The sequence below is a fragment of the Pleurodeles waltl genome, chromosome 7, assembly GCF_031143425.1.
Source record: "Pleurodeles waltl isolate 20211129_DDA chromosome 7, aPleWal1.hap1.20221129, whole genome shotgun sequence".
Taxonomy (NCBI): Eukaryota; Metazoa; Chordata; class Amphibia; order Caudata; family Salamandridae; genus Pleurodeles; species Pleurodeles waltl.
In genome coordinates, this window is record NC_090446.1 from 389,863,045 (window position 1) to 389,885,941 (window position 22,897).

Sequence of the window (22,897 nt, forward strand, 5' to 3'; positions counted from 1 at the left end):
TTCTTGCTTGTACATGAGAGTGTAAAAGTGATAACCCTTTTCAGCTTGTACTAGTCTCTGAAAGGAAGCCCCAGCCCCATACCTGAATAATAAGCAGAGTTTTTTTTGCTGGTGGTCTGCTGGCAATCCTCCCAAGTGGCTTGGGTGACGGGGCAAAGTCTAGCAGGGCTGAGCCAACATGGTATAGCATAAGATGGATAGCTGGAAAGTCCCCCTCTAACCTAATTGTGTCAGTGTGATGTTTTTATAATAAAACATATTGTTTTCTAAGAACTGGCCTGATGTGTTAAGGCAACTTTTCTGTGTAAGGTGGACTTTGTACTCTTAAACTATCATATTTTGTAATATACAACCCGGAGCAGAGCACAAGAATGCCCTGCAAAAGGAATAATTCCAGCGTGGAAAGGCAACTGATACAAAAATTATAAAACATCCCGCTAAAATGAAGCCATGCTAAAATAATAAAAGGAATGAATGAGAAAGAAGTAGGTAAAAAGGCACAGGCCACAGGCCCATAGCTAAAATAAGTGTGCCCAATCACAGCGGTTAAATTGACCCACAACAGTACAGAATTTGGAGCTACCGCACGAAGGTCTCCACAATGTCATCTCCCATCACCTTTTCCCTCCCTTCCTCACCAAGCACCATATGGACCCATCAGGCCCCTTCTTGACAATCATGCTTGTAGTTTGCCCACTTTGTTCTCAACATCATACAGTTGGGCTTGTTAGGAGTGGAAGAGCACCTGGGCCTCTTGTCCCACTAACTGCCTGTATTCCTTCCTTAGCATTGCTGTGCCCTGCAGCAGCTCCGTAGTGGAATGCTGTATATATTTATTTCCAGTCGTTAGCTACTATTTTCTGTCCTGGAGCTATCTCCTCCCTTAGTTGCTTCCTCTTCTTTCCCACTTTGTTGGAGATTAAGGCAACCCAGGAACCACTTTGAAGGCTTACCAAACTACTACTTCAGAAGCAACCAAGCCAGTGTTTTCTTTAAAAAAGATTTCTGTACTGTCTGGAACCATCTTTCTAGTCTGCCAGTCCTCCAGTTCCCAGGAATCCAACATCCATGCGCCCCATCTCAATGTTCCCGTGCCTGTCAGCTGTGTACTGGGAAATTATCTGATATGCCCCTAAACAAAAGTTTAGTGTTCTTGAAGCATGTCCTTTGGGAACTTGGAACCAGAATACAGTTAAATCTACAACATGAAGTGATTACTCCAGGAAGCATATGTATATACTGAGCTTCAGAGAACGATCAAAGTCTGCGGTCATGTCCTATCAGTCGTTCCCGTCTAAAAAGACTTATAATAAATAAAAAAAAATTAAAAAAGACTTTACGTGCCCTCCATGGTGAGGTTGAAATAAACCACGTTGTGATATCTGGAAGCTGGAGCACCCAATCCTCTATTTTGGGCAACAGTGTGGATTGTAGTACCGGGGAAAGATACCAGGAGGCCGGTGCAATTTGTTCCCATTCTCCCTGTGCGGTGCCATAGTATCCCCACAAAGACATTGTAACAAGCCCTCCCCAAGAAGGCACAATTGATGTCAATCAGGTGGGTCCCTTGAAGAAGGCAAATGTCAGGGTTATGTTGTAGCAGGTACTGCAAGATCACCCCCTTTTAAAACCAGCTCCCTGGGCCGTTAACTTTCCATGAGAGTATTGTTAGATCCAATCCCTGTGGAGCGGTGTTGCCTCTCATATTGTGATTGCTGTGTTTGAGCCTTGGCTCCTGACTCCCCCCGTCCCCAAATTGTGCATCAGTGTTCCATCATCTGTGTGGTGCACGATAACCAAATTAACCATATATTCTAACCTCCCCTACCTGTGCCCCACTCCCCACTCTCTCAGGCTGTTACCTTACAGCTGGTCACCACTCCAATGACCAAGACATCTATCGCCTCTCCATCCACCTGATCAAACCAACTCATCATCAATAGCAACTACATCCAGTACACAACACCAGGTGTAGTTCATGTCCTGTGGTGGGGCAGTGGTGGTATCATCAGCAACTCTTTGCCCTTCTCCTGGCTTCCCGAGGCCTTGCAGATCACTGATCTGTGATGCGAGTCACAATCTCAGTCATCAGTTCGATTCGGATGGTGTGCTGGTCTGTCCCGATCCCTCCTCGGAATCCGGCGAGACTCTTGGACTGTCATCTGGCCTGGGGGAACACACCCCAGGCACCACTGTCTGTTTCACAACCTGGTGCTGTTTCCCTCCCACCGTGAGCCAACCATCCAACAGTCCCACACCACCGCTGGAGTGGGGTGGATCAATAAGATAATCAAATACTGCAGGTCTTGCTTATGTAACTCCTGTTTTGCCTTATCAAAGGACTGTCTCCTTGCCTGCACCGCTTATTGTTTATTATTTAGCAGTAGGCTGTTTCTGCCAGGCGCCCTGAGAATTGCATACCTGTGTCTGTAGTTTACAACTCTGGCTATGATGGGCCATGGCCTGCACCAGGTTTGGAGGATCTCCAGAGATCAGGTAAGCCATTTCTATCACAAACTGTGTGTAGATGACCTCTGGTCGAAGCTTGTTATGAACAAAGGTTTCCAGGAAACGCCCCAGGTCTCTCCCTTTGCTACATTCTGGTCGGCCCACCAGGCAGATGTTGTTTTGGAGAGACTTACCTTCTACGCCTTATATAACATCTCCTAGGTGTGACACCTTGCCTTGCTGATTTTTTATTGAGTCTGGGTGTTCTTTCAGGAGCTGTTCATTGGCAGACAATGTTGAAGACATCTTTTGTAAATCTGCCTGGATAAGGGTGTTATTGATGACCACTGTATTGATATTCCCCTCCAGGGTGGTCTGCGTGTCTCTGATTGTCTGCATTATGTCTTTCAATGAGGGCTCCTGGTCGCTGCCTTCATGTATCTCAGTCCTGTGCCAATCTTGTGCCCTACCCCGTCTCACTGTGGAATGCATATTTTTCCAATCTGGCCTTCAGTGGGGGCTGAGCGTGTTTCCCTTCACCGTTGCCCTGATGGGCCCGGAGGGTAGATTTGGCTGTTGTTGTTGGGCCCCTCTCCTTTCTTTGTAGCAATATCCTCCTTGTAGTGCCTCCGCCTGCTCCCCCAGGAAGCCACTGTCCGGTGAACGCCTTGTGGGGTTCCTCCTCACCTGTGGGGGCCCCCCCATCTCCGTCATGCGGCCGACCCTCCCAGGAGCTCTTGAAAACAGTTGTGGCCCTTGGGTGTCCTCTCTTGCTGTTCCAGGGTATTTGCCCTCTTTTGCCACACCCCGCTGCCATGTATGGAGGAGGGATCTGCCCACCTCATGAGCAATCTACTAGGGTCCTTGCGCCCTACAGCACAGCCCCCTGCTGTCATCACTCCACTTCCCCTGCCTCTGTGCAAGGAGGGCCAAATCCACGTCTGCAGTAAAAGCACTCCCCCTGCCCCGGGGCCATTTGAGGCCCGTAACTGCTGCCTCATCCTTCATGTGGTATTCCTCTTCTGGAGGCTGCAGTGCATGTTGCCTGTCAGCCTTCTAGGGGGGCAGGAGACAGTATTCCTCGGTGGCCCAACCCTGCTTCTCCTGCAGCTACAGTGTTCCCACAAGGCCAATCCGCAGCACGGCCCTCCTCCCTCAAGGCTTTGCTGTATCTCTCTGCCTCCAAGCCCGGAGGGGAGAGGGGAAGAGTCCTGCCTAACATCTTGGCTAACCGTTGGGGCATGGAGGGGGCCACTCCGAGTCTTCTCCATGGAGGTCAGTGCCTGTGTTGTCTCCAGTTTATGAGGGGGCAGGTGGATGGTCCCCTCACACAGAATTGTTAACAGGAAAGCCAGTCCGGGCGGAACCACACAGTTTGGGTGCCATGCTGATACCCATGCTTGTCACCTATCATCAACCATGAGTTTACTCAAAGATGAAATTGGCAGATGCCTAGACTCTTCTCAAGCTAGCCCCCGTTCTGGATCAGTTTTGTTGGAAATCTGGGGATGGTCTCATCGAGGCTGTACTAAGCCTTTCATTAGTCTCATTGCTAAAGTATGATCAAACAGTGACTCAAAATAAATGAAGAGAATTTATTTACAGATACCACAGTGTTAAGCCAACCAATTTCATGGCAAACCAAGTATAAACACAGGCCTTCACAGTAATGTGCAATCACCTGTGAAGAGGTTCAACCACATCTGCTAAATGTGCTAAGAGTTTCCTACCTTCTGATCCCACTCAATGTGGCCTTAGGTTAAAAAACACAAAAAAAAGACCAAGAGGGCAGTGACCCAGGCCAGCATCCTCCATGCTGTATCTGATGCAGACAGCCCAGCACTTGGTCTTGCCTTGCCCAGACACTGCACCCACAAGATCTTTATAACATTTAAAACAAAGGGCTGCTCCTTTTTCATCAAGGGTAGAATCAGTGAATCAAGCTGATGGAGGCAGATAGCAAAAACGCTTTGGACATGTATTAAGAGTATTCTCCCTGTACTCCATGTGGCTCTAACAACACTTAAAGGCAAACCAAAAGGTTCACTCATGTAAAGCCAACGTAGATCAAGCAAAAGGTTCTGCGCCTCAATTCTACATCAGTCTTCCCCCACTTCACAGACCCCATGACATATTGAAGATAAAAGTGTTATCCATTTTAAGTCACTGGCAGAGTCAGTGCTTCAAATATGTGCTGGCAACAAAGCTTCCTTGGACATGCAAGTCAACAGCAGAATTTTAATTTCGGATATGAATTGGGCACACTGGGTGTTGTGTGGAAACATATTTCGCTGCCTGAGGTGAGGTACAGACTGAAGGACTGCCTAAGCCAGGTGCTGTAACCTGTACTGAAGAAGGATTGAGGTGGGGATGGCTAGCAGTAAAAGCTAAACAGGTCTGTGGGGCATGCAGAAACTTCCCTTCTTTCAGGTGGCATCAACTGCATGAGCTTCAGTGGTGGTGGTCTGCCTGTGACTTGTAGAGACAGTCCGAGGTCTTCGACTTTTTGATTCTGGCCCCAGTCCTACCTCTATGAAGAGATTTCAGTGGTTTGGGGCAGCAAGGGGGTCAGAATCTCTTATGGGTAACAACAGTTCCTTCCTATTTTCAGGTCAGGGTAACTTGATACATCAAATTAGTGAGTGGGCCAATATGTTACTGTTATTCCTTGTCCTTAGCCTCACATATGCTAATGGTGGTGGATGAGCTGTAACCAGTCTTGACCCCTCAAACCAAATCAGCATCTTCAGGGTCTCCATTCTTCGGATGATCTCTGGTAGCACAAATGGGCTGCACTAGCTCCATCATGGCTGCTTTATCACCTCCAGAACTTCCCCTTCAAAATACCACACTACTTCTTTGGGCGAGTTGAATGTATGTTGCAGAGTTTCCTACGGAATAAGGGAACTCCCCAGATAGCTTTAAAGAAGTGCTTCAAATCCACTTATGAAGGGGACTGACATTAAATCCAGCATATCCATCCAACAGGACAGCGATGCAGGGTGTGCCAATCTCACACTTCCTACATGGTGGGCTGATGCACCCTGTGCTCCCATGACTAATAATGTACTCTTTAAGATTTGGAAGGACATACTTAAATATAGGGAATGGAAATTCACTGGAGAAACAACACAGTGGATTGGGGCTAGGCTGGAGCAGATGGCAGCTCTGAGGGTGTTCAAACAATGGGACACCATTGGGATCTCCCTTATTGCAGACGTGTTGTCAGCTACGGTACGGACATTGGTTCAAGAGCTGCAAAATGACTACATTTGCAGTCAATTCTTTTGCCATTTGCAGCTGCAACATGCATTCACCTCATACATTGCTGAGCTGGACAACCTAGAGGAATTTACTGCCTTGGAGATAAATCTGCTAGTAGAAGAATCAATCACAAAAGTTCTCTTATTTATAGGTCCCTAATAATTAACTCTTACCATTCCTTCGAGGCATTATGACAAGCATAGGGAAAGAACTAGGCTTCACTCTCTGATGAGGAGAGAGGTGAAGCCTTTGCATCCTCAAGATAATCTGTCATTGCATCTAGATATTGCTTGATCCAGTTGAAGTTCCTATACAGGATTTACTTTACACCTAATAAATTATGGAGGATGGGTGCAAGTGCCTCCCTAACATGACTTAGATATATTTCTCAGGCTGGAAACCTACAGGAAATTGTTTCGGACTGCACTACCATAAGCAATTTCTGTAAGAAAGTAATCTCCACATTAAGCTCTATAGTGGGATGGAGTTCCCTCAGTGAAGGAATGGAAACGAGGTCTTGATCAATGCATGGTTATGGAAAAACCTACTTTTATCTCCAGATTGCATGCGCAAAACACCATAAACTTTTGGCGGATTTGTGTCATTACAGAGGGATAGTTATTGAACCTATTAGGCCTTTACCCAAAATAGCAAAGAGATCCGTAGTAACGAGACTTGTGCATAATGGTGATGGACACAGCTGAAGTTTTGAATAATATGATGTGCTTGTATAAGTCGATCTTTGGTCATGAGCATTCTCAAGAGATGTGTGGGTGGACAGGGTTGATTTCTTCTTTGTTAATGGGGTAGATCCATCTTTATAACATAAAGCCACAAACACCATAACATTTCGGCGGATTTGTGTCATTAGAGAGGGATTGTTATTGAACCTATTAGGCCTTTACCCACAATAGCAAACAAAGAGATCTGTAGTAACGAGGCTTGTACACATAATGGTGATGGACACAGCTGATGTTTTGAATAATTTGATGTGCTTGTGTAAGTCGATCTTTGGTCATGAGCATTCTCAAGAGATGTGCGGATGAGCAGGGTTAATTTCTTCTTTGTTAATGGAGTAGACCCATCTTGATAAGATAAAGCCACATAATCCAATCCCTCCCACCGCGATCGCGCCCTTCATGATTAGTGACACAGAAATGAAGTCACAACATGTTAAGAGGAGAGGCTGGAGATAGAAAGGAAAATAATGATTGGATAGGCAGGATATAGTAAGATATGTTTTTGTTTATTACACTGCCCCCCCTCCAATTACAATGGTATCTAAGTAAGAAAAAACAAAAAAACAAAAATGATTTACAGTCTTGCAATAACTCGTACAAGATCTCAGTGGCAAACAATGACAATATCCAATTCCTCTGTCCCCAACCAACAAAGGTTTACAAAGTAATTACATGCAGGTAGGCAGTAGTCATATTGTCCCATGTAAATTTCAATGATGTGAACCTTACTGATATGTGTAGACACACAGCAATCTTCAGTTCACTTGATTGCAAGCAGAATGCATCTTCTGGTGCAGCATTACTAGATCAAATGTCGATTTTACAACAGCTCTTAACTCAAGGGTAACTTGGTACTTTTTAATTTCGGTAAACCAGTATTTTTCTATACAGAATAAACCAGTCTTACAATTATACCAATAGACGTTCTATCAAATTGTTTAGCTTCATGTTGTGGATACAGGCCCTCTACGAGGGTTTCTTTTACCTTAGCTTTCGTGATCAACATAAGTACCAATACCTGGCCCTTAAATTTCAATCGATCTCTACAGCCTTGCAGTATCCTGTTCATCCGCTCTATAGTATGTGGTTCTTTCATACGTGCAGCAGCTTCACAGTGTGAATTAACTCAAGACGTAACAACTGTTTCTGGGCGACCAGGTTAACAGCATGAAATTGGGAGGGACATTTGCTATTCAAAACAGCAATGACACCCATAAATCCAAGTTACAGCACAGCTTAAACACCTCTAAATCCCAATATGGCTGCTGGCAGTGGGAATTTGTAGTTCAAAGATCGTATCAGCAGCTCCAAAGCAGCTGTTTTAATCATGTTACTAACAATAATCTTCCAGTGTATTCAGTTACATGATTTCCGTCTGACTGTTAAGAAATGTACGTGAACAGAGTGCATTCTGCCACAATGAGGCTTACAAATGATCCAAAGCAAATCAGAGCCACAGATGTTGTAAAGGCAAGAGACATCCATGACAGCTACAGTCTCTCTTCCCCTGTGTTATGAGTCAGAACCAGCCAAGAATTCAAAAGAAATGCTGACGGAAGAGCCCTTACCAGGTAAGGCAGGGATGGTCTCTCTTAGCTCCGGATTGGGCTCATCAGGCCCACAACCCTACCAACCTATCAGAAACTGGAATCTAACAAAATTGCTTCTATAAACCGGAATTCGCCCAACCTCAAGCCTATATGATCTGTAGACTGCGATCAGGTAGGTAAATTGGGACTAAGCAATATTTTTTTTTAATCCTTTGATGTTTTGTACTAGATTTTAATTAATTCCAGATTTTTACTAATCAAGGCTTCTTGGTCAAAGAACCTATTTTTTTTTTTCAAGAATGACACCACAAGACACAAATACTGACTTCATGATCATGGGAAAATAATATTCATACAAAAATAAAAACTTGACATTTTAAAAAGGCTCCAGAATAAGACTTATGTAAAAATATAGCTCCTTGAACATGTCAAATCAGGAATTGGAAGAGTAACTAACACAACTTAGTACATTGGTTTCTATGTGGTAGTAGGAGTCCATTATGTGGCTGTGCAAATGCCCTTGCAAAATATCTTCCAATTCCCTGAGATAAATTGCAAACTTTTAATGGAGAAAACGTCCCTGCTTCCCAAATGGAGAAGACCCAACCCATATTGTGGGAGCAAATCCCAATTCGAGAAGACTTTCCTGCAACCAAAGACATTTTGACAAAAGAAACAGTACGATTAAAAGCAGATGGCAATACCCTACATACCAAAAGATAAGCCATCTTAGACATAGAAAACTATGGCGAGCTGTATAAACCTTGTTTTGCTATGTAGTCATATGATTAAATCCCTTGCAAATGTCTTCTAGGTAAAATGTGGAGTTCTAGGTGGCATAAGTAAACCTTGCACTTCACCTGATCACTATCTTCATAGAAAGGAAGGAACTCCTAGACTTGAGTTATCTAAAGCCACCATCTTATTAGAACACTAGTGTCCTGTCAAATAAGAATCATAAAATTCCAGTCCCTTGCATTTAGCTGCATTGGTTTGAAACAAATGATAGCCTTTGTATTCTATTTCATGGAATATAGGTGGGCTTGTGATCTACTCTTCAAAATTCAATGCGACTCTCAAACAGTTATAGTGTATCTAAATTAGAGGCAATGAGAAATCAGTGCTCAGAAAGATGGGGTTTCAGCTGGGAAACATCCACCACCAGGGCCAGCACCAGTTAAGCCGTCAGCTCCACAGTTTGCTCATCCATAAGTAATAAAATCAACGTAAAATAAAATAGTCTGCATGCCAGCACTGCTGTTTACGTGAAACCTGACAGAAAATAAGACAGTGGTCTATCTAGAATTCTGCCCTTTGTTGAGCAAACAGCAGACAACTGAAAGCTGCTTGCACTGCCAGACAGCTTTTGCACCCTATTCCATACTTTTGATCTGTGTCATTTTGTTTAATGAAGAATTAGGTTTTAGCCTGGATTTCAAGAGGCAGGAAATCCTTTTAGGCTAAAATGTAAAGAACCACAAATCCGAGGGACTTAGTATAATCAAAATTAGAACATTGGAACGTTGGCAGCTCCATTGAAAACAATGGAGTGCTGCGGGCTTTTACTGGCCGGTAAAAGCCCGCAGCGCCAACATTCCAATGTTCGCTTTGTTCACAGCAACAGCTGTGAACAAAGCCTCATGGAGCCCGAGGGGACTGTAATCCCCTCGGGCACCGTGAGCAATTTGTTTTATTTAATAGAACATTCTGCCCCGAGTGGCAGAATGTTCTAATAGCCTTAGAACCCGGCGTAGCAGGCTCTACCGGCTATTAAAGGCCCTTTCCCTGGTTAAATGCCCTCGCCGAAACGCGGGAGCGGGCCTTTAATAGCCGGTAGAGCCCGCTACGGCGGGTTCTAAGGCTATATTAGAACAAAGGAATATTGGGAGCTCCTCTGAAAACAATGGAGTGCTCCGGGCTTCTAATTTCTGGTAGAAGCCCGGAGTTCCAACACTCTAATGTTTTTGTACACAGCTGTTGCTGTGAACAAAGGCCTCACGAAGCCCGAGGAGATTTCAATCTCCTAGGGCTCCACGAGGTCTTTGTTTTATTTCTTAAAACATTCTGCCCGCTAGTGGCAGAATGCTCTAATAGTCTTAGCGGCCTTATAAGACCTGCTCCAGCGTTAAAGGCCTGAGCCTGTAACAAACACCCAGGTGGATCAACACATGTTCTAGAGGGCTGTAATTGTGATCCTTTTACTCCATTTTCATTGGAACAGCACTCATTTACTGAATATCGATCTGAAGAGTTAGGGTCGGTGTAACATTGGTAGTAAAATGTCTACAAAAGCTGCAGATTTCCAGGAAACGTAACACATTGAGGGGGTCAGGCCACAATCGCTGAGACCTTTGACAGGTCCAGGGGCACTCCTATGAGTAGAGAATGCCATAAAAGCACCATTTTGAAAATACAGAAATTGCATTTGCCCAGCTTTGTGAATATCTCAAGTCAACTCAGATGGCGAAATAAGAGACTCTGCAGTTCTACAGCAACTTCGTGCCATTCTGAGGAGCAGCGCTGACCTGATATTTCTATTTGCATTTTTCCACCTTAAGATTTTGATTCTTATTACTGATCGGCTTACTGAGCTCTTTGGACCAATCATCAAATACTCCCAACCTTGGCATCACTCCTTCCTATTATATATAGTCAGAGAAATCAAAGGATAATTTCCCTATCCAACCAGATTCTGCAAAAAAGTAAATACAATTCAGGGCGCACAGACAAATGCTGAACCTCACTGAAAACAAAAAAAAAGTTCCTGGGCTATTTTTGTACCTAAATGACTGCACTTTTTGGTATAGCTGAATGCCTGTGCTTTGCAAACAGTTAACAGAACAGAGTCAGCGGCAAAAATTATGCCCACTCTAAAACCTTTAAATTATTGCCAATGAAAAGGCGAAAACACACATCTCCTAATTAAGAAGGTAAAGTAAACGGTTCTATTCCAGTTACAAATTCAAAATGAAAACAACATTTATATTTAAATACTGTTACAGAGGGTATTAAGAGCATACTTACATTATCAAGTCCAAAGCTCTGCAGGTCATGAACTGAAATAGAAAAGAGAAAAAATAAAAAAATTAAGCAATACCTTCAGAACGTAATGGTAACCACACTACTCAATTTATGATTTTTGTGAACAGAAACAGTTTTACATCATACACTTTACCATACACATTATCAACTAACTGGAAAATGTAAAGTAAACTTTTATCTATGGTATTAGGACATACAATACTTAACTTTCAAATCAGTCTAAACACAAGAGAGACAATCTCACCATGCAACATAATTCTTTGTAGGTGAAACTCCTCAGTACTACAAAGTTAACCAGGACCACGAGCATCTAGGAATTCCTGGTCCGTATAATATGTTAAACATTTGTTCTGAAAAACGTCTGGGTGCCAGAGGAATCCAGCTTTATTCCCCAAAACATGCATGGCCAGCTGTCTTCGGTAGTTCTGCATCTGGGTCCTGATGTATGAATAAATATGTTCAGTGGGGACTGAATAGGAAGATGGTTTAACAGTTGTGTCTTGGTAAGGCTTCTCACAGCCTTTAACATCCTAGGTCAAACACTAAGCTATCACTGGTCCTGTGGGACAAGGGACGACCAGGTGTTTTGCCTGGGGAGGTAATGGCGAAGATTGTAATTCAGATCCCTCCACTCCCTAGCTCAGAAGTCCACATGGTAATAGAGGCCTCAGTCACCAGTTAAGCAACTAAACGAGCCTTGGTTTGGGCACGACATGTGGACCTAACGTGCACACTGGGTCCCAGACTGGAGGTTGCACACAGCCAAGAGGCTGCACACTGCTAAGACACTGCGCACTGCTGAGTTGGAGAAGTGGAGTGCTGGACAGTGCAGCAACACAGGATTGACATGTCTGCTTGAGAAAGTAGGCACTTGTCATACAGGAAGTCCATTGACAAAATAGCAGAGGCACATTATGCAACTCAGAACACAGGAGGTCTTGTAGTCCTCAGAGACAGAGCTACTCAAGGGACCCACGAAAGAGTAATGCTGGTGGAAAGGCTAGAGAGAGGCAGAGTGGGTGACATTTTGAATACGTGGCCCGGGACAGTGATGCAGATGCAGTGAGGAAGCCAAGGGTAGAGTGGTGGCAGAGGTTATTCTCCCAAAGTGTGCAGTGGCAGGGCACACAACAGCCCAAAGGTGCCAGTGGCCTGGCGAGCAATGCAGACCAGGTTTACAGGAACGCCTACAGTTGTTGGAAGATGAGCCCAAGCAGTTGTCAGAGAAGAGAAAGGTTTCAACATGGAGGATGAAATCAACAAAAGTTGTAATGGGTATCGAGCCTGCCTAGTGGACATATACTGGCCTCACACTGTCCACATACAGGTGTCTCCTGGCAAAATTGGTTGCAAACACTGAGTAGCACAAAGTGAAAAGTAGATAAAACATTGCTTGAACAGTTGCGCTAGGACATCGTGGGGGTACAGATTGATGCAAGTTTGATTGTAATGCGCTACTGAGATGTATCAAAATCCTCCAATTATAACTTGTGACTCACTGAATATATAATTGCAATGGCTGCTTCTACCTGCGTCACTGTGAGACGGTCCACAGGCACTGCTGCAATGGAAAAGTACAGCTCTGCACGATAATCAGCAGTCACAGGATACCATCATGGTTAGCGATAAAACAGGCAAGCACACCCATAGCAACAAAATCTATTAATAACCTGCAATACAGGGAAGTGACAGATCAAATCAGAGGAAGAGGACAACTCTTGTTAATGGAGATGATGCTTACGAATCTAAACTACAGAAAATCTCTGGAAACAAACATTGACACCATCAACATTGAAGTAAGCCTCTTAACGGAAGATATGAGGAATATTGCAGAAACAGTGCAAGCAACACCACAGTCTATGTGACCTCTCCAGGAGGAGGTGGTCAGGATGTTGCAAGACACAGTCAAGTCGCAGGAGGCCCTGATGCATAAATTGGAAGAGTGCTTAGGAGAAAGAATATTAGACTCAGAGGGTTTAAAGAACAAGTACAGGGACCTTTAGTGGAACTCTTCCTGGAGGACTGGGTCCTGAAGACTTTAGATGGTTGGAAAGCCTTTTTCACAATTGAAAGGGTGAGGAGAACAGTTGCACACCTGGCCTGGTGCTCCACATCAATCATTATAGCTAGGTTATTTAACTACTGCAACAGAAACATCAATTCACAGAGTGCCCAACAACCTGGGATACTCCTCTACAACCAAAGTTCCAGTAAGATACTCCCAGACCAGAAAGGTGAAACCCAGGGCTTGATTTAGAATATGGTGGACAGGGTACTCCCTCAATATCATGAGAGAGTGTACCCAGGCTGCCAAATTCTCAGACCGCCTGCTCAATTTTGAGGTGGACAGACCATCATTTCTAAAAGGGTGTATTCCCCACCTGGGTCCACCAGCGAAGTACATTCACAGAGGGCTCAATGAAGTAGGGGAGTCAGAGTAAGGGCAGACTGCTCACTCTGTATAGAAAGGACAGTATTATGTCCTTTTTGTTTCCATGCCTATCACTGCCAGGTAAAAGCTTGTGGTAACAAAAAGAAAAAAAATTATGCTCCTCACATCCTGAAAGAAACCCCTTCTGCTCTGGGAGTTTGTTGGTACAAAACAAAAAAGAGAGTGGTGTGCAGCTGCCTTAAAAAAAAAAAAAAAACAGAAAGAAAAAGCAGCAGCACACCAAACTTTTTAATACCTATACACGAGCCACCATGGTGGAGACTCCTGTGAAAGCACAGGTCACAACCAGCCCGGCGTTGAACTAAAAATTAGGTGGTCTTAGGACCATCAGCGTAGCGGAATTAATGTACTTCACCACTTTGATGGACTGAGTAGAGACTTCCAAGGGCTAAAACAGGCACTACTTCATTTGAAGTGGTGAAATTGAAGTTGGGAGTGCTCAAGTTGAAGTACACGCTAATATATTCAGCAAAATGTACAGTTATCCACGGTGGTGACTCATTTCTTTGAAGATTTCAATCATGTGTACAGTTATAAGATTGAAGGAGATGTTGTATACTACACTTCATTGCTGAATGTCAAGAATGCACAGAGCTGTGATTATCATGCTGAAGATCACATTCACAAGGAATGCAAGACAATATTCTTGTGGCATAAAGGGAAACATGAATGAGATGTCTGATGGTGCTACTCCTAATCTGAAAAGGAACAGTAATGTAGGGAGAAAATAAATAAACACTTCTTGAAGAAGGCATGAGTGTGGATAGGGACAGGATGGATTTGATCAAAACCACTAATGGTGAAGAGGTGTTTGAATCTGACTGATATTTAACTGTGGAGGAGCGAAAGGGGCGCCTAGTTTACATTTCTCTCCCCACATTTTGTACTTTCTGGTAGGCATCATTCTTGTGACATGTAGTGATGCATTGGCGAAGAACTTGACTTTAGGATACCAGACTAAGATTAAGCTAACAGGGAGCAGTAACATTTGGCTTCAGTGAGGCTTGGCTCTCATTATGGGGCCAGACATCACAGAAACAAAAATGGTCCCCTACAAAACGATTACCACTAAGTTTCATTGTTATTAGCTTATCATTAATGTTCTTGCTGCTCCGGTTTTGGGAACATTTGCCAAGCTGGACCCAAGAGTAGGTCTGCAAAGGTGTAAGGACCATCCAGAAGGGTTTCTCATGCAGTGTTGGCTGTGTGGGTACCAATGGTGGGTACAGTTTCGAGTTTTTCTTTAAATTTTTCATATGTGGAGAGAAGAGGTAGTTTTAAGGTACTGCAGGCAGTGTACCCGATATAAAACGGCTCCTCTATGAGGGATAGTGGTGGGTGAAACAAGCGTACAGGTGGCTCTGCTTATACAGCTACAGTTAGGGTGGAAACCAGTAGTTATAAAGGTGGATCATTTTTTATTGGGCGTTATAAGGGTGAAGCACTTGCTGATTACTTAGACACACTTAAGGATAGGTTTCAGAGATACTCTCAAGAAGCTGTAAGTTCAGCTTTTGTACAGGGATTGTTACCAAACGTTAGAAGCCATGTGCATCAGCTGGCAGACATAGAAATTAGTTGAATGAATAATGGTCACTAATCATTGCGTGGCTTCGCAGGAGAAAAAAAAAGAGAGGGTTCAATTAAAAAGGATGTCACTGCAATTACAGAACGTACAGAGGGGATATCAAAGGAACAGGACAAGGAGTCCCAAAAATAGGGGAATAAATGGGGAGTGCTAGTTAGAGGAGAGGAAGGGTGACTATCTGAAAGAGGCAATGGAAGAGGTAGGGGAGACACCCACGGAGCGGGAGGTTCTCGTTTTGCTTTTAGTCCTCTTGGACATGGGGAAAAAAAGATTGAACTAACACCACTTCTAATGCAACATCCAATACAAGGTCTCCTCAATCAGCCGAAGTTTCATAAGATCACCCAGGAGTTTTATCCCGAGTTTTAGAACCGCCTGAGAGGTTCTGACTGTGATACAAATAGCTTAAATACCTGCAGATCAAAAGGCCCCCACTGCAGATTGTCATTAATGGCAAACATCACCTGTCCCACTGAAAAAAGAGTTAGCTGCTGGTACCTCTCTCAGGCATGCCCATAGATGCAGCCGGTATTTCTGACTGACAAATTCACCACTGTATTTTTGAGTCTGTGTTTATCTCCTTAGCACTAACAAGTGAAAAACATTCCTTCGTGCTTAGTCCATCCTCCCCAGCAAATCTACTAAGTAGAGATATTCTGTCAACGTTAAGTTGCACTGTTTTATACCATGGATGGTGTTTTTCTAAATGTTTCCAGGAAGAGAGGAATTGAAGTGCGAATGCATCAACTGTCAGACTAAAGAAAATAATACTGTCATTTTTCCTGGATTTCACCAAATTACTTTCATTGGAACACATTGTGGCCACCTTGGCCAATGAGCTGCACCAGTGAAAATCAAAGTTGACCCGCATAAAAATCTACCTACAATACCAAAGTACTGTATTGTATTGCAGCATTTATATAGCACTAACCAACCATATGTGGGGCGCTGAAGAGCTTTCCTAAATGGGAAACATGCTACACATTGTAGGGTGTTTGGTTGAAGTAGGTTATCTATCTTTCTTTTGATCCTGTGTGGGAAGTGTTACCATGTGGTGTGCGAGGACCACTGAGGTGTAGTTATTATGTTATGGAATGCAGTGCTTAGCAGTGTGATGGGTGAAGATGAGTGAGAGATGGATGCACAGGTTATAGTTTCAGTAAGATGGCAGCTCCCTTTTGGTATTTCTTATGTCGATAGTCCACTTATCTGGTTACTAAATTGAGTTGTCCATTTTGTTTAAAGTCTTTGGTACCTAGGTTAAATGGAGAAGTAGTAGAGGAATCTAGTAGAATGGACTTTGTTGATATCATTCCAAATCTGATTGTCATTGAGCGATGCCAAGAAGTGTACGTAGTATATTGCTAGTTGGAACTTGCCATGTAGGGCTAAATCAGAGTTCTCCATTAGCCAGCGGTTTGTGACAGAATTATTTTCTGTCTGTTCAGTTGGTGATGGGTGGCTGCTTACTGCTGTGGACTGGTATAGAACAGTGTCATGACTATGACTCTTAGCAGTTTCATCTTATGTGAGTGTGAAGCAGTAAAGGGGAATTATTAGTAAGGCTCACAGTTTTCCGTTTTTTCTGATTTTAACAGAAACATAAAGACACAGAACAATGTGTTTTCTGTCTATATTTATTTTTAAAACCAGAAAAATACAGAAAATTGTGATTCTTCTGAGTATCTCCCCAGGCTGTCCTCCGTCCAATTCCAGGGCTGCAGCTGAGAAGATACAAGCATGAGGAGTTATAAAACAGGTTGAGATTTCCTTAAATACAAACTTATACGAGCAGATATTTATATATAATGCTCATATTTATCTGTGGGCATCATCAAAGCATTTGTGTTTTGTTATATTTGGCTGCTTAATTTGCTACACAGAGACAGGCACCAAAGTAGGGGTGCTTGCTGGTCAGTTAAATAACTATGGAAATATGTCATTTTATGACTCCTTTCTTTTATTCTCAAAACATAAAATAAATAAGGATAAACACTAATAAAATAGTAAACATTTAAATATGGATAAATACAGACAGAAATGTTAAAACAATAAATGCCATCAATCCAGGAGAACTAATTATTAGGCAGCCTGTATTGGACTACAATCATCTATCTGACTCGAGTGTTATGGCATTAGTATTAGTGTGGAACATAAACAGTGTTGTAATTCAATTACATTGCACTTACTACCCTTGACAAGGCAGTGTTGCATATTTACTCCTGCAGCACGCTGCTCCAGGTCCCAGGATGTGTTTTTTTCTGGAGTAGGTAAAGCTGGTTATTGGAATCATCTTGTGCTCTACAAGAACCATTCCATGCTTTTACTCTAGTTTCTATGTGGTAGATTACATTAGTAGGAATTAGGCGTGACCTTTAGTGGGAGAGAGGGATATGGGAATGTCATGCATGCACTGATTGGTGGGATTAATAGATGAACTATAGGAGATTATGTACTGTTAAGATGCATGGTAATAATTTTAAAGGAGATTTTGTGATCTATGAAATAAGGTGTGGGCAATTTACAGAGATACAACAGTAGATATTAAGTCCAATGTGGGTTGTACTCAGAGCTTGGATACATACAGAGGATGTAAAAGAACAAAGGAGTCATTTGAAAGAAAAAGGAGAATCAATAGTTGGGCGTTTAAGGTCAAAGTCAAGTTTCATAAAATGATTTAGGAATATTGTGGAGGCTTTTTGAAACAGCATGGTAACCTGTGGTAAGAAATAATACTATTTGCATACCCTTTGAAACTTGAGGCAGAGGAGGGGATCCAGCCTAAAACAGCAGATTTGATCAGGCAAGAAGTTTAAGTGTCTATTGTCAGCAAATGTACTACCCCGATTCTCCTGATACATAAGGTGGTTGAGGCCAAAGTGTACAATTTTGTGCAAGACCTAAGGGTGATTCATAAAATTCATTCCGTGGGGGTCCCCAAACCCACCACTATCCTTTCTTGCATGCCCCAGGGTTAAAGAAGTAGACCTCTGTTTCACCTTCATTTCCATCACTACACATGAACACAGACAATATTTCTTGATATTTTCGTTTCAAGAGTCAACTTTCACGGAGAATGCTCCCTCAAGGGGTTGCAGTCATCTTCAATTGTTTCTCAAGCTGTAAAGAAAGATTTTCACACATTGACCTTCCATGTTATTTCAATATGTTGATGACCCATTGTAGTGCTTTCCTCTTATTTAGTTTCTAAGCACATACATAAACCACTAGAAATGCACTTGTGAGGTCAAAGAAGACTTTTATTGTTGTTAATTCTTCCCCAACCACAATATTTATGAATGACGAATTAGTAGCTTTCAAGTCCGCGTTAATCAAACAAAATATATCAGTTTGCAATATACACAGCAGGTTATATTTATAAGGTATTGAATGCAAAGCAAAACAAATACTTCACCGTGTGGGAATTATCTACAGCTTCATCTTTCTAAGGTCTGCAAGCTGATGACCCCTGTCAGCCGCGAGAAAGAGAGATTCATCTACCCACACGGGATTGCTGGCAGCCTGCGCCAAGCTCCAGCACGAGGTCCGGCAGATTCGAATCTGCCGGACCTCGTGCTGGAGCTTGGCGCCAGCTGCCAGCAATCCCGTGTGGGTAGATGAATCTCTCTTTCTCGCGGCTGACAGGGGTCATCAGCTTGCAGACCTTAGAAAGATGAAGCTGTGAATAGTTCCCACACGGTGAAGTATTTGTTTTGCTTTGCATTCAATATCTTATAAATATAACCTGCTGTGTATATTGCAAACTGATATATTTTGTTTGATTAACGCGGACTTGAAAGCTACTAATTCGTCATTCATAAATATTGTGGTTGGGGAAGAATTAACAACAATAAAAGTCTTCTTTGACCTCAGAAGTGCATTTCTGTTGTGTTATGTTAGTGCTTAGAAACCAGATAAGAGAAAAAGCACTACAATTGGTACCAGGAGTGGGGTCGGTCATTAAGAGGTGATTAAGAAGGGGTTTGACGAGTTGGTAGATTTCTAAGTGCACACTTTAAAAGTGTAATTGTTTTTTGTTGTTTGGAGAATTACAGAAATTGTTTTGTTTGGAGAATCACAGTAGCACCGCAGACCATGTCTGAGAACGCATGTGTTGATAAACTGCCTGATGGTGCTAAGAAAAACTGTGAATTGTTTTCTGTTTGGGGAATTACGGAAGAAAATGCATGTGTAGAAAACGTGTCTTTTGGAAGTAATGATGACAGAAAGGTCTGGATACCTTTATCTGCTTACAGAGAAATGCAGGAGAAATGTAGGAAGTTGGAACATGAAAATAGGAATTTACGTGAGCAAATTAGCCCGACTGAAAGTTATAAAACTGCTGTTTTTGAAGAATCTTTCTTGTCCCATTCCAGTAATGAGGGGGTTAAAGCAGCTCCGAGCTGCACTGAGTTTCCGTGTGAGCCAGGGTTTTTGGCAGCCAAAATGCATTCCTTAACTGATAACACAGACGAGAGAGCTCAGAATGTGATTTACGAGTTACCGTTGCAAAATGCACAAGTAAAACGAAAGATTTTAGAGCAAGAGCCGACTTTCATTAGCCTGTTTGATTTTTGGAAAAAGAATAGCCCTCATTTGAGTGAAATCCTAACACTTTTGTATATGGTCACTGTGAAAAATTATATGCAGTTGCGCGCTTGTGATTTGGCAAATGAAATAATGCAGACTTTAGGTTTCTGCGCAGTGCAAGAAGGAAATACTTATGTACATGTAATTCAAGAACAAGGAAAGAAAATAGTGCCCCTAGCTAGAATCATACAATGGATCTGGTACTTGCAAGACAGGGCTAGAGTACCACAGGTAAAAGAATTACCAGTGAAATTGTGTGCACCATTTGAATTCGTGTCTACTGAAGATAAAAAGCATGTTTGTTTTACTAATGATTCATTGACTGAAATGTTGTTTTCTGGCACAGTAGAAGGAACAGCGTTGTATAATGTGTGTCAGATTTTAAAGCAAGAGCTACGTGAGATGTGTCATTTTTATGCTGATTTTTGGTTCATTGCTAATGTTTTAGCACCTAACTGGTTCAATTACCTTGCAGATGTTAATGAGAAAAATTCAGAGAGAGAAGTGTACACCCAGAATTCTGCCTTAGTGGGGATGGCTAAGTGGGTGCCCCAGAAATGTGAACAGCTGAGAGAAAAAGCCACTTACAGGTGGGCAGAGATGAGAGAGATGCACATTCCCCTAGATTTGATAAAAACTGTGCAGCACGCACAAAAGCAATATGTCATGCAAGCAGTCACAGAGCAGTTGGGGAGAGGAAAGTTACCAGGACAGGAATGGCAAATTGATCAGGTTTTAGGGAGAGTGATTGCTGCAGATTACCAAGGAAAAATCGAAATTATGCTGATACCTAGAAAAGAATCTGATTCATTCATACAAATTGGAGACAGAATGGCCCAAATTGACAAAAGTGCAGTGAATGGAGGTTTGGTAAAGAAGGAGTCTGCCCCAGCCCTTCTGACAGTGCAAGAAAAGGGAAGCTGTGGCGCAGCAGATAAAAACCTCAGTGCTGATGTGTGGGCTGAAGCCCCAAGTGATCCTCCAGAACCTGCAGAAAATATAACAAAGGGCCCCAAAAACGTCCTGCTGATTATAAAACAGGGAAAGAAAGAGAATGGGTGCAGTTTAAATGAAAAATTTTATTTGCAAGAAAAGTCATACTTGTTTCTTTTGCAGATCCTACCACGTTTCGCCACTGTCCCTGAGTGTGCTGTGTGGTCCCCCTTCCGGTGTGTGCGTGTGGGGTCGGGGAAGGGACCGAACCCCCAACCTGAACCTGGCTGAGTAAAGTGCCAGCACCATGGATCCATTTTGCGCAAACTGCGCCTTCAGTTCAAGTTCAACTTGTTTGATTGCATTCTTCCACCGGAACTAAGCTGTGTTTTTTTTTTTTTTTTTTCCTTCTCGTATGGAACTCTGACTTTTGCTTATCTTCCAGCAAACCTTTCAGGTGGACCGTGCCTCTTTACATGAGCAGAACTCATGCCACATCAAATTGCTAACACTGTTGAATTAGAGACTCATTCAGAGTATAAAAATTGCCCAGTCTTTTCTATGTAGATGTATCTGATGTGAAAGGTTATGAAATCAATGTGTTAATCCACTTCTATTGCTTTACAGGGATTGCTTTGATCATTGAAATTTGATTTGCTGATAATGTTTTTTTTTTTTGTGCTGATGTTTTTTGTTTTTGTTTGAAACAAGAGATATGTGAAACAAAAATTCATTGGTCAAAGGGCGGAATGTACTGCCATTTGTTGAATTTTGTTTTGACCAATGACTTTGTGTTTCACCATTGCGCATATTAGTTGCTCAATGTTCACCAGTAGCACATGGTATGTTTTGTTCAGTTGAGCCGCCTATGGGCTTTGACATGACATTAGCCATTACTTTCTGTATTCAGTTTAGCCGCCTATGGGCTTTGACATTGCATTAGCGATTACATTCTGTATTCTGCCTATTGGCTTTGACATGCTGTATCCAGTCTAGCCGCCTATTGGCTTTGACATTGCATTCCTATTGGCTTTGACATGATGTATTCAGTTTAGCTGCCTATTGACTTTGACATGCTATTAGATATTCTGCCTATTGGCTTTGACATGATATTATATATTGCATTTTATATTCAGCTTAACTGCCTATTGGCTTTGACATGATATTATACATTGCATGTTATATTCAGCTCAGCTGCCTATGGGCTTTGACATGATATTATACATTGCATTTTATATTCAGCTCAGCTGCCTATTGGCTTTGACATGATATTATACATTGCATTTTGTATTCAGCTCAGCTGCCTATGGGCTTTGACATGATATAAGACATTGCATTTTGTATTCAGCTTAGATGCTTATTGGCTTTGACATGACACTAGACATTGCATTTGATATTTAGGTTAGCTGCCTATTGCCTTTAACATGACATTGCATTTGATATTTAGGTTAGCTGCCCATTGCCTTTAACGTGGAGTTAGACATTGCAGTTGAGAATCCAAGCTGTATTTTTCCAAGCTGTGTTTTTGCACCAGAGAACCAAGATGTTTTTTCTCACAGTAGACTAGACATGATAAGAGAGAGTACATGGGTGTTGTTTTTTCTTCGCTTGAGCTTGGGAACAGTAGTAGTCTTGGAGACCTGGCCAGTCTCCAAAAGGCTTGCTCAGTTTCCCAGGTCTGAGAGGAGGGGGCACACCTTTGTAACGAATGTAACAGGCTGCAGAGGGTCAGATTCGAATCTGCCGGACCTCGTGCTGGAGCTTGGCGCCAGCTGGCAGCAATCCCGTGTGGGTAGATGAATCTCTCTTTCTCGCGGCTGACAGGGGTCATCAGCTTGCAGACCTTAGAAAGATGAAGCTGTGAATAGTTCCCACACGGTGAAGTATTTGTTTTGCTTTGCATTCAATATCTTATAAATATAACCTGCTGTGTATATTGCAAACTGATATATTTTGTTTGATTAACGCGGACTTGAAAGCTACTAATTCGTCATTCATAAATATTGTGGTTGGGGAAGAATTAACAACAATAAAAGTCTTCTTTGACCTCAGAAGTGCATTTCTGTTGTGTTATGTTAGTGCTTAGAAACCAGATAAGAGAAAAAGCACTACACCCATTTGGCATTTGTTACTGTAGAACACTGAGCTGCTGGACTATATCTATCTCCTCACCGAACTGGCTAAAAAAAGGCATAAAGCTTCAAATGAAAAATTGCAGTCCTGTCTTTCTTGAGCAGGATACCCTAGTCATGAAATCTTCACTGGTAAGCACCTCTTGTCTTCTGATCAA

General features: G+C 42.6%; 1 protein-coding gene across 3 annotated transcripts in view; it reads right to left on the reverse strand.

Annotated features, from left to right (window-relative positions):
* ERGIC3 (ERGIC and golgi 3) overlaps positions 1–22,897 on the reverse strand; it is a 446,879-nt gene that overhangs the window by 160,114 nt on the left and 263,868 nt on the right. For all 3 annotated transcript variants that reach the window (XM_069243844.1, XM_069243842.1, XM_069243843.1), the window contains one exon: positions 11,027–11,058. In XM_069243844.1, coding sequence (XP_069099945.1) covers positions 11,027–11,058 — 32 coding nt within the window. The remainder of the gene's footprint in view (positions 1–11,026; positions 11,059–22,897) is intronic.